Source organism: Wasmannia auropunctata, unplaced genomic scaffold, assembly GCF_000956235.1.
Source record: "Wasmannia auropunctata unplaced genomic scaffold, wasmannia.A_1.0 LD335259.1, whole genome shotgun sequence".
Classification (NCBI taxonomy): Eukaryota; Metazoa; Arthropoda; class Insecta; order Hymenoptera; family Formicidae; genus Wasmannia; species Wasmannia auropunctata.
In genome coordinates this window covers 1,326-14,163 of record NW_012027631.1, presented here as the reverse complement: position 1 = coordinate 14,163, position 12,838 = coordinate 1,326, and the positions used below count along the sequence as shown (strand labels likewise).

The following is a 12,838-nucleotide window of genomic DNA, read 5'->3' as shown; positions in this document are numbered from 1 at the left end:
AGATGTGTATAAGAGACAGATATTGATGTGGTAATAAACATGACACATCACTATACATTACTACATCAATATCGCACGCATACATACTCACAAATTGTCGGTAAAACAGCGGATTTTTGGAGTTTGATCTAGGGTTTAAGATCCTCTTAATATACATTCAATTTACGGGTGCACATCTATATTGTATTTATACGTAATTTAATTTATATTTATTTTTATTTTATATAGAGCTACTATTTTATATTCATATACAATTTTATATAAAGATATTTATGAACTACGAATCACCCTGCTAATAATTACTACGGCTCTGATGTGAATCTGGGGCCCTTTTTTTCTTCTCTCTTACCCCCACTGGTCCCACTCACCCCCACTATTGACTCGACGATTACCGGAGAAGCGCAGGCACAAACTTGTTGCCGCCAGTCATGAGTCACTAGTCGAGTGATCAACAGGTGAATCTGTGCTGTGATGTGTAAAGGGTTATACGATCAATTTAAATGCAAGTAAAATTGTAATAAGGAACGAGCGAAAACACTCTCGTCAGTGACGTCAGTGTTTGACAATCCAACCGAGCGATTTACAGTTTTTGGAATGTCAATTTCGACAATAACAATAAATTTGCTACTTATACATATATCAGCCAAACAAAATGGTAAGGCTATAATAAAACTATTATTCTCATTATTTCCGGCAAAATATGGAAATATAATTTATTTAACAATTGAAAACTTAAAACACGGTACAAAGCTGATTTTGGTGCTTCTATATAATTTTTAGTGTGAATTTTACAAATTTCGGTTCATGTAATACTATATACATGGCCGCAAATTGCATGCTTCTCCGCAGCTCCGAATCGAGCAATATGTAATATCACAATTAAATTGCCGAAGGCAATCTAATAAATCGATGCTCAGAGCATCTATTTTAAATAAATACTCCTATTTACTAGGAGTAAATATACCAGATTCGGAGCTGCGGAGAAGCACACGATTTTCCACATGGAGTTATATGAACCGAAAATTGTAAGATTTACTCTAATATGGAAGCACCAAAAATCCGCTTTGTACTGTATTGGCATTTTAAGATCTCAATTGTTAATTAACATTCTACGGTCTTTCCTGATACTTACTTATAATTTAATTTACTTGATTGCATATCCTGGGATGTATATTTTCATTTTTTGTTTCTAATAATATTTTTTTGCTTGTGCGTATATGTACGAGGTAACAAGATCGAAAATTTGAAACGTTTTTAAAACGAGTGACTCGGAATTTTCAATCTTGTTATCCCACATGTACGCACGAGTAAAAGAATATTATTAACGAGCGACTACTGACCATAAAACTGTCCACCCCGTAACAAAAGAAATGACAAGTGTAATTTGAGTATAATATATATATGTGAGTGTACATGTTTCAATATATATGTTTCAAACAGTGATATGACTTTTAACTACCGAATCACGATCAACGTAAATCAATAAAAAATAATAGATACTCCGAAATGTTTCTTATACTCCGAAATTTTACGCACCTGTTGCTTCAATAATTCCTCGATTATTGTACATTCGCGGTCTCAACGTGTGAAAAAAAAAACAAGATTACACAGATTTACTTAAAAATGACAGTTATTATACTTACGAAGAGAAATTGATACTTAAAAATCATTATGGATTATTCATTATACAGATTGTGCGATTATCTTGGGTTGGGTTTGTCTGGAATCTTCTAGAATCGACTCTAAGGCGATCACTTGTCTCGCTCATGCTTTTCTATGTGCCATGGGCTTTAGCATGAGTCAGACAAATGCGACCTTTTAGAAGATTCTCGATTATTTATAAACAACAGGATTGTCGAAAGCAAGGATAGAACTTGATTGAGCCATGTCAAATGCATAATTAAATCTCTTATTATTTATAATATTTATATATACAATGTGTCAATATATTTCTTGTTTTTATTATATGTTTGTATATAATTCTATCTTATTCATATGATTAATGGAAAATAAACATTACTTGGTGCGTCCTTCACGAATAAACGGGATCAATACACACTTACACAGGCATAAGCAACCGATACAAATATTTTGTTATATACTATTTTAAGAATTTATTTTATTAGATCGAATTATAAATCAATAGTTTGAATTAATTAATTTTAAGCAACTGATTTTCTTTTTTGAGATTATATTTTCTCTAGACAAAGACAGAAATTTGATTAAGGACAATGTTAATTCTCGTATGATTGATCAAAATCGACTATTAAATTTATGTGTGTGTGTGTGTGTGTGTGTGTGTGTGTGTTTTTTTGGTTTAAGTATATATATTCAACTATTTTTTTTAAATAATGGTTATAAAAAATATTCTCGAAAAAGTTTCTTTATCTAATTGTAAGATCTACATAATATGCAGACTTAAACGTTTCAAAATTTTTTCAAAGTAAACTCTTCTTTATTGAAGATATTATTTTTCAGCTTATATTTAAAAGCAATATAAGTGACAATGTCTCATTGACAATTTCCGAAAATCACACGTGTACTGTACATTATTACATTTATCGTAAAATTCCTTGTGAAACTATACAAAATAGATATATTATTTTATTTTAAAAAATAAAACTTATTAAAAAATTTTAAAAAAACATTTAAAAAAAAATTTTTTTAATTATATAAATTATATATTATCTTTTTAAACAAAATAATTTTTATTCAAAAAAATTCTTATAACTCTATTATTTAAAAAAATAACTCAAATAAGCTTAAACCAAGCGCATTATAATCGGCTATGAAAATACTACGAATGGTTATGTCAAATTTATATAATCCAAACTGATGTAATGGGATTTTAGTCATCTAATATTCGAATTTTATGATCCCAAAGATCATGGAATTAATAACTCTCTAAAAACTCTTCAGCAACCATCAAATTTTAAAAGTTTCGTGCAAGAGATCATTCAGTAGTTTCAGTCGAATTTAAATTTATAATGAAATATAATTAAATAATTTATATCTAGTAAATACGAAATAATTATAGCGTATTATTATAAATAAATATTTATTATAAAGATAACTTTATTAGAAAATTTATAAAAATAGCTAAAAAAAGTATTTTTTGTAACATTTAAAAAAAGTACAAAATTCTCAGGACGTAAGCACATAATATTATAGATACTTCATCATCGCCACATAACAGCGTTCAAGAAATGCAGCATTTGTAACAAGTTTTACAAGTTTTAATAATGACGATTTGTGAAACAATCTATCATTCTCCTCAAATTCGTTAAAAATTTACTTACACTTTTTGCAAGAATGCGTGCAGAACGCGTCGTGAAGTAATGTCGTAACCCCACGAGCGATTTCATCATCTTTGGCAAAGATGGAATATAATCGACGAAAATACAAAGGAAACTTCGAAGAAGAACCGGAAAAACAAAATTGCAATTTGAAATGAAATGAGACGTACTCGTGGTGCATATTGCGCGTTTCTCGATTATCGCACATCGACGGATGTGGTAAAACATATATTCGCTGTGACGTCATGAGTGTGACCGTCACGGTTCCCCTTGCCGTTGACAAAAAAATCGATCTTTTGATAAATCGGAAAATAGGATCGTGCGCGAAGCGAAGGAAACAGTAGGAGGAGCGATCTATTGGGGATGAGGGAGATCAAGGCTTTTACAGCTCGCCATGAATGCCATCGGTAAACCTATGAAAAGCATGAGTCATCACCTCTCTGTTCTCTCAGCTTTTTCTCAGTTCCGAACGGAGCTATGCATGAGTGGAAAATGCTCGGGCAAATGCTTCGAGATATGCATTTTTGCATTGCGTGTATGTGGCTATTGCTTATACAATATCCACCAATTTATCGATACTATAATAAATCGCACTTATCCAAACTTATCGTAATAGTTCTAACCGCATGGTTTTAGCCATTACAGTTTCCGAGATATCGAATTTTTAGTTAATTTAGTTTTTCGTTAATTTTTAGTTATTCTAATTTTTTGTAAGCTAATTATCTTTTCTAAGTGTTTTTATTTAGCGAAATTCCACTACTTTAGAACGAAAATTGATATAATGACACAGATGTAATGTATATAATCAGGAGATACAAGCGTTTTGAGCATCCTATAATAAAAAATAAAATGTATAAATAAAATAAAAGATAAACAGTCAATAAAATAACAGTAAATAAAATAAAAGATTAAAAAATCAAAGGATATGAACCAATATTGTCAGACATCACGTGCAATATTGTCCGCGCAACTTGTTGCCTAATCACACCGGCGATTCGAATATGAATGTTATATGATAGTTCTTTAAAAACATCGAAATACAGGAGTTCCTTGAAAAAAAATTATTCTCTTCTTTGGGACCTATCCTATGGGAATAAACTATTATTGATAATAATAATTAACAAAACCTAATTCAAAACGAAATATCAAAGATAATTATTACATTTTTGTCATCAAATTAATAACAAAAAAGAATAACACAGAATATGTTGTTAAAATGTAAAAAGTCAATATGCAAGTGTGTAAAGTTGGCACTTCTAAACAACAAAATCATAGTTATGTCGTAAGTTTAGAATTATTAAGAACGAAAATAAAATTTTTTGATCATTTTTTATTTAAGTTTTTTCCATTATGTTATGAGAATGAAAAGTAGACTAGAAAAATTAGAGTTCTAACTTCACTCATTTTTCAAGATTAAATAGTGTCTTTAAAAATAACATTTTATTTATTTTGACAAAAAAAGCAATTTTACTGGCACTTCATAGTTTAATAGATTAAAATTAATAGTTCTGTACACAATTCTGATGTCCTTTAAACAGTTACAGAGTTCCTAATACTCTTGCAAGAGTTTCACGTATTTTAATTTTAAAAATATATCAGATATTTCAAAATTTGAATCTTTTTATGTAATAGTTTTTATAAGCAAAAAATTGAGATAATTGAGAGTTATATAATTGCGAAAACCGCATGGTTCTGGTCATTACAATTTCCAAGATATCGAATTTTTAAAATTAATATATTTTACAAAGTATTTTAAATATCGCGAGTTCTGATCAAAGATATTTAAATTCTGAAATTCAAATAACATTTAATAAAACAAGAAAAAAAGTGAAAACCGCATAATTCTAGCTATTGCAATTTCTGAGATATTGAATTTTTAAAATTAATACATTTTTATGAAATGCATTCAAAATCACAAGTTCTGATTGAAAATGCAAGAATTCTGAATTATACTCATTGTCAGTATAATAAGAAAGAAAATGAAAACCGCATAATTCTAGCTATTGTAGTCTCCGAGATATCGAATTTTTAATATTAATATACTTTTACGAAATATTTTAAGAGTCATGAGTATTAACCAAAAACATTGGAGTTTTAAATTATTTCTTGGTAAAATAAGGGCGAATATGAAAACTAATGAATAAATTTTCATCATTAAATTTTCACAGCGCTATGCATTTCTGTCACGAGTTTTGCTACCAAAGATGATAATATCTTTTATACCTCAGTCGCTGTTGCACAATATTGCGACACACAAATCAAAATTCAAGCCAATTGTAAAAAAAAATATACAAATGGTTCTTCAATGACTTTTTATAATTTTAATAATAAAATTATCATTTTTATTATTTTATTATTATTTCCTGTTAATATTATTTTTACTTACTATATATTTTACTTTTGTTCATATTTTACTTTGTTTGCATCCAAGCCATCCATGTTATCAAATGCATGATTTTTTATTAGATATCGTATTTTTCTTCAACAAAACAAGAACTATATGATTCATCTTATATTTGCGCGCCTGTGTGTGTCTATATATAAATATACAAGGTGACTCAAATCCAAAAATTTTATATTTAGATTGAACAAATATTTAATATAATAGATATCTCTTTGGCCATTTAATAAAATAATTTTGGAAAAATTAATTTAATTTTTGTATTTATAAATCAACTAATATAGTACAATAGAACTTTACATTTCATGATCCATAACTTTTGGTACAAATTTTAGAAGAAAATATTTCAAGTAAAAATTGCTTGGTCTTTAACATAGAATTTGATTATGTTATGATTATGTAGGTACTAGTTCCATACATTAACATTTAAAATTTTAAAGGCGGCAAAGAAGAAAAAAATTTTTAATTATATATATTTTATGCAAATATTAACCTGTAACATTGTATTTGAACCACCTTATATGTACATATGTTATATGTATAGACACACATAGGCGTGCACATAAATTGAATTAATTATAGCTCTTGTTTTGTTGAAAATCAAGAAAGATACAACATTTAATAAAATCAAAACTGACGAAATATTAAACGAAATTAATTAACGTTTTATTATTTACGTTAATTTTAGGTGGCTGAAATGCGAATGGTAGGCAATGTTTCCGACAAAGTGTACAAGGATTACCTTAGTGCTGCCGGCAACTGGTGCGTTATATTCATAATGGCTATGCTTTGCACACTGATCAGCGGCGGTGATGGCGATATCTTTGTCACCGCGCAACGGGTTGAAATAGAAAACTATGTAAGTGATACTATGTTTAAGTTGTCAGAATAATAATTGGGGAATTATATTTAGTTGTAATTGCTTTCCTGAAAGATTCAAGAAGTCTGAACTCTTCCAACCAAGAATACTTTTTACGTAATATTTTTTACGTCAAAATCTAAAAAAAGGCATATTAAGTCGATAACTCGCATCTCTCGAAATATTGTGGTCACTTTTCCATGATGCTAATTGGTTGTCTCTACAGACTTCTATATACCTATATAGCTTTCTATATACCAGATTTCTATAGAAATCTGTGTATGTACCAGAATTTCTATAGAAAACTGTGGATGTCTCACTATGCTTACTTCGTTAAGCAGGTGTCATTGCATGAGCAGTTAATTTAACAGTTGTGTGTTGATTGAGGTTGATTAATAGCAAATTATAGTAAAAGTAACAAATAAAAAAAAACGTTAAATTCATTAATTAACGTAAATATTAAATCGACTATTTTCGTTATATAAACTCGCGCTAAGATAACATTTTCTTTGTTACATCTTTGTTGCAGAAAAAATGTGATAATGACAATGATTGTCCCACGAATTTATATTGCTACACAATTTCCAAACTCTGCATTAATTTTATCACTTGCTCACAATACAACCGTAAAGAGGGTAGGACAAGAGCCCGCAACGTGGACCAATGTGGACCTTGTATAAAGGGGTAAGTTTATTCTTCTTTTTCTTGATTGTGAATTTTTAATTTTGTGGTCACAATAGGCCATAGTTCGAAAATCTGATAGAATCTTGAACATAACCCAGTCAGAAATTATTAATTGTTTTATTAGTAATTTTATGTTAACTGAATAATTATTACAGAATGACATTATTACATATTTTACAGACCGATCAGTTTAGTTTAAAACACGCGGAATATTTAGTATGTTAAATCCATTCGAAGTGATTTTTGCCAAAAATGGAGCTGACCAATTTTGCATAGAGCCCTTCAATTGCTTATCCTTTTTTAACGTTATGTAAAAATCTCTACTTATGAGAAAAAATAAATTTTACGATAAATTTTGTTAATATAATTTGTAATCGTGTAGTAACGTAAGTAATGAGTGACACATGCTATTGTAAAATATCAGTGCTATTCATTGAATGACCATGTGTCACACATCATAATAAACATTTGATTAGAATAGTATCACATGACCGTAATCATCAATGTCGAAGCAAATTGATGCACGACAGAAGACCTACTTGATACAATATTTCTTTATACTGCATCTTTTATTCTTTATTTTCTTAATTTATAGGTATACGACTAACGTACTCGTGAACGGTAGAGAATTTCCATATTGTCAAAAAAACGCAACTTTTGAAATATACGATTCAGGTGAGTAATTTTGTTACTTTTAGATTTATACTTTGCATATGTAGAATAATTATTGCATATTGTACTGCTAATTTTAATCGTTCACTAGTTTGTCGTTGAAATTATAAGATTCTTATATATCCATATGTAAGATTCTTATTTCTTAGGTACAACAAAGTTTTTTGCTTTTCTAATTGTTAAATTTTTCTGTTTGCAGGATTTCCAACAAATATATTATCATACGTATTAAATGGTATAACTGCAATAGTTCTTGTCATCGTAATTTTATTAAACTTCAAAAGATGCCTCTTCAAAAAGTGTAAGTTTTCAATTTTATTTTTAGATAAATTCTTTATATTATTTTTCTTTCCTGTTACTCTCTTTCTCCTTTCTATTCCCCCTTTTTACTTTCCTTTTTCCCACTTTCTTTCTCCTCTTTCTTATTTTTTAAGATCATTAGGCGCTTTTTATATATACATTCGATCTATGTATTAGGTGTAGTAAAAAGTTCTTAGCTTGTAAGTTTCGCATCGGAGTATTATTTCGAATTGAAATATTTTCGCGCCTTTTTGCTTGTTTTTAATCACTTAACTTAATACATTGCAAATACATTTTTTCCAGGGTTCGAAAAAATCAACTGTTTTGGACGGGACAGTACTGATGTAACAAATACTAATGCAGTTAGTAATGGAACAAATAATGGTACATTAACAATTGCTACTGCTCCGATAGAAGAACAGAGTAAGTATATTTATAAATAGTACATAGTATCTATGCGCGCGCGTGTTAAAAGATTTTTTATATTAATCAATACTATAAAATACCTTTAATGCCAAATAATATCAGTAAAAATATTTTAGACAAACATGATTTAGTTTTTAGAACATTTTATGGACACTGCAGTGTGTCTTTGTTTTAAATATAATCGCTTTTGCAAAATAATTACTTCTATAAAAAAAGGAATATATTCAATATGTTTTTTTACGTAAATCTATTCTCATCATTCCGTATAATAAAAACATAATAGACGAAAATATCATAAAATAAATATTTTTGGAGCAAAATGTTTCATATTTAATTTTTTTATAAAACATTTTAGTATATTAAAATATTCATTTTTTAATTATTTGTTCTTAATATTTTCATACATAAAATGATAACAAAAATCGATTAATGTGATAAAATATATAGCTTCATCTGGAAAATATAATAATAGGTAATTATACATCAATGGAAAAATATAAATACAATACATAGAGGTATACAATGTTTATATAAAAGATAAGGTCACCAATCGAGTCTTCCTGTCATTCTACATATAACACATTATAAAATCAAAAATGAAAATTTTTAAAATATATTTCATATGTCACGGCATACCTGAATGTGAAATACAGATTATTCTTTTTTATGATTTTATCTTGATACATTTATTGTCATGACAATCGATAACCAACACTAATGTCCAATATAGACTTATATAGATTAACTTATGTTTTATCTCTTTTTCTAGTTCTAAGAATTAGAAAAAAATAAAGAGTAGATTAAAGTTCATCTATTCTTTATATTATTTGTAGTACAAACTTTACGTCAGTCATCTATTCTTTGTATTACTATAAATAGACGCATATACTACAGATTGCATTACTAGAAATAGACAAGTCATATACAAATTTTACGTCAGTCATCTTGAGTCACAACCAATTTATATCTACAAGTATATGATTTATTGATAGTAATAATAGGCACAAAATATATTGATAAACAAATTTTAACTTTATTTATTATAATATTCTAATTCAATTTCGTATTTCATTGTTCTTTATTACAACATAATACACTCGACATGCATGGAAAGTCAACTATAAAATAATGTTAAAATATTAAACCTGTTTGCTTGGCGACAAACACATTTAACATCTTTATATGAAAAATGACTCAAAGAATCGACTTATATAAAATAAATTCTACGTATCCTTGTAAAAATGTAACCATTACCTATATTAACATTATTTGTAATATCTTATTACTTACAAATAATATCTATCTTTCACAAAATTCGCTATTATTCAACTTTAGAATCTTTCTTAATCCTGCTGTTTTGTTCAAATTTATATGATTGTATCATTTGAATCAATATATAGATCAAAAAATGTTTGCAAGAATAAAAATCTTACGTTAATTAAGACTAAGTCATCAAATATCAAAGAAAAATTTTTAAATAAAATATTAGTAATAAAATAAACTATATTTTTGGGTCAAATAGACCCGAACAGAACAGCAGCTAATACTTTGTATGAAACTTGTTTTTCTTAATACTTTGTACGTATATGTATATTTATTTTACCTTTATAATGGGAAAACTTTTCTATCCTATTGTTTTAATATACAAAATGATATACATTCCTTCATAACCAGGCTCTGTCATTAAAAATGAATTTATTTAATATAAATAAAAAATATAATAATGTCATAAAAAGCTACTTTGGTAAAAAATTTTCTATAATTTTTTAATAAATTTTTCGAATTTTTTATATGAATTAAAATACTTTTCAGAAATGCTGAGAATGTCTATCTTTTTTAGAATTCTTTACATATGTAAATTTTGAAATATTTTAAGACTTCTCGTGCTACAATTTTTTGAAGAAAACTTACAAAATTTGATAAAATTTCTTATAAAATTGAACTGCAGCCTTATCTGCAAGTAACAAAAATAATTGGTAACATACGTATTACAGCTATTTACCACTCCATAACAGATATGTTTCATATATACTGATAATAAAAATCATTTAGTTTTTTTAATTAAAATAGAAACTAAAGGATATAAAGGCAATATAAATAAAAAGTGTGAGTTATAGTGTCTAGAATTTATAATTAAGATTACTGTCTGAAGCAATCATCACCTTTTCTTTTGACGTTTGATTGATTTTTATATCTTCTAGCTAGTTTCTATTTTATTCTAAAATACGAGCCAATATTCAATTTTACTTCTATTTTTAAAATAACTTTGTTGCTTGCGACATGTCATTTTATATCATACTAATCTAAATTATTTTATGTAATACACATAAATCAGTGTCTGTGAGTAATCAATTGATAAATGCTTGAATCCGCGCGAAAGAAAACTTCGCTTTTTCATGTTAAAAACTGCTCAATAAAGAAAACTTTCACAAAGAATTGTATAATTTTCAAATGCTTTATATGGAACTGGCACAATGTTTGCACAAATTAATAAATTAATTTACATTAATTCATGGCACCAATCCTTAATACACAATAAACAACTTCTTATAATCGCACTTTTTATAATCGCACGCTTGTAAGCTTTAGACACTCTAGATACATATGATAATGCACAAAAGTAATCGATTAAATATACGTTAACAAAAACGTAATTATTATATTACAGTATATCTACAGTATATCTACATATTTGAACGCTGAAATGAAAGTGCGAAGAATTCAGACCGCGGTAATTGTCCTGTGTACAAAAGGATTTATATCATAAATTATATATAATAATGCATATGTGACAACTTTATGTAATTTACAAATATTCGCTTTTTTTAGCTCCATTCATTAATGTTGTTGAAGACAAATATCATGTACACGGACAGGCCAAAGACACAGATAAATATCAAGGTGCTATAGCATTTGTACCACCAGTATGGGCCGAATTGCGTGGTAACGCACACGTTCCTAATGAAAGAAATGAAGCACCATTACAAAACGACATTCCTGATGGTAACGTGTCTACAATGTAAGTAATAAATTTCTTTTTTTTTTTTCTAGTCAATCGATATCAAATTAATACTTCAACAATTTCATATAAAACTTGTATTAAATTAATTTACAATCGCAGTATTTTATTAAATTATGTTACAGAAGGCAAGCTATTATTGCATTGCCGGAAATTAATATCGAACAGCAAGATAATGCCAGGAATGCAGCATTGCAGATTTATCCATCAAATGACGACAGATCTGATTCTTCACCTGAACCGAACGAAAGTAATACCAGTCAAGAGACAATGTTCATCTCTCAACAATTCAACCAGAAAATTAATATGAATGTGAATATTGTAAAAAAATAAAAACAAATGTTTGTTTTTGTAAAATCAGTTGATTCCACTGAAACATAATAATATCGGAAAGGGCACTACTCTAAGAATAAGAGACGATTCAAGAAAAGCCTGTGAAGTGGTATCTTTATCTTTAACGCATATGAGAATAGTGGAGCTCATACAATTTTCATTACACACTGAAAAACATGTTAAAAAAAAAAAATATCATTTAAGATCTCTTTGTCATTTCACAACTAGCGCTGGCGCGTGTTCTAATATTAATATATGTATATGCGTTATATTTCCGTGATTTCAGCTGATCTTGAAGCGTACATATGATCATTGCTCAATCTTATATTCAAGATCGCCTTAAGGCGATGCTAAATTTTGGAGATAAAACTCCAAAAATATTGTTGTACCGATTTGTGAATATGTATATGTGCAATATTGATGTAGTATGTATTATAGTAATGTGTTCATGTTTATCGTACACACACATCGTAATAAGTTTTCAAGCACTTGAATTTTTTTTTATTAGGCATTCAAGCCCAATTCTAAGGACTCAACATTTTTTGAAAACGTAATTCGCAGCTCAGGCTGCTCCCATTTTGTATCAATAGACTGCCAAATTTTTGTATAAAGCAAATATTGGCACACATTGACAGTTCTAAACGCCATATTAGACTAAATTGTAAGAAAAGGTAACAGAAATTTTAAATTTCTTAAATTTTTTTCGTTCTGAACATAAATATAATCTCATCATAAATTTTACCAGAGTCTGAGTCTACGTTGATACTTTTATATTTTAATCGTGGAAAAGGATTATGAAAAAAATGAAATCTGTAAATTGCAATTACGTTATGGTGTGCTGGAAAATA

The 12,838-nt window shown here is 28.0% G+C and overlaps 1 protein-coding gene across 1 annotated transcript; it reads left to right on the top strand.

The window, feature by feature from the left end:
• Positions 1-419: 419 nt before the first annotated feature.
• Positions 420-12,014, top strand: LOC105457350. Its single transcript, XM_011701967.1, has 8 exons — positions 420-655; positions 6,386-6,556; positions 7,086-7,240; positions 7,836-7,915; positions 8,112-8,213; positions 8,516-8,635; positions 11,468-11,657; positions 11,783-12,014. The coding sequence occupies exons 1-8, from the start codon at positions 653-655 to the stop codon at positions 11,988-11,990; spliced, it is 1,029 nt and encodes a 342-aa protein (XP_011700269.1). The 5' UTR covers positions 420-652; the 3' UTR covers positions 11,991-12,014.
• The last annotated feature ends 824 nt before the right edge of the window (positions 12,015-12,838 follow it).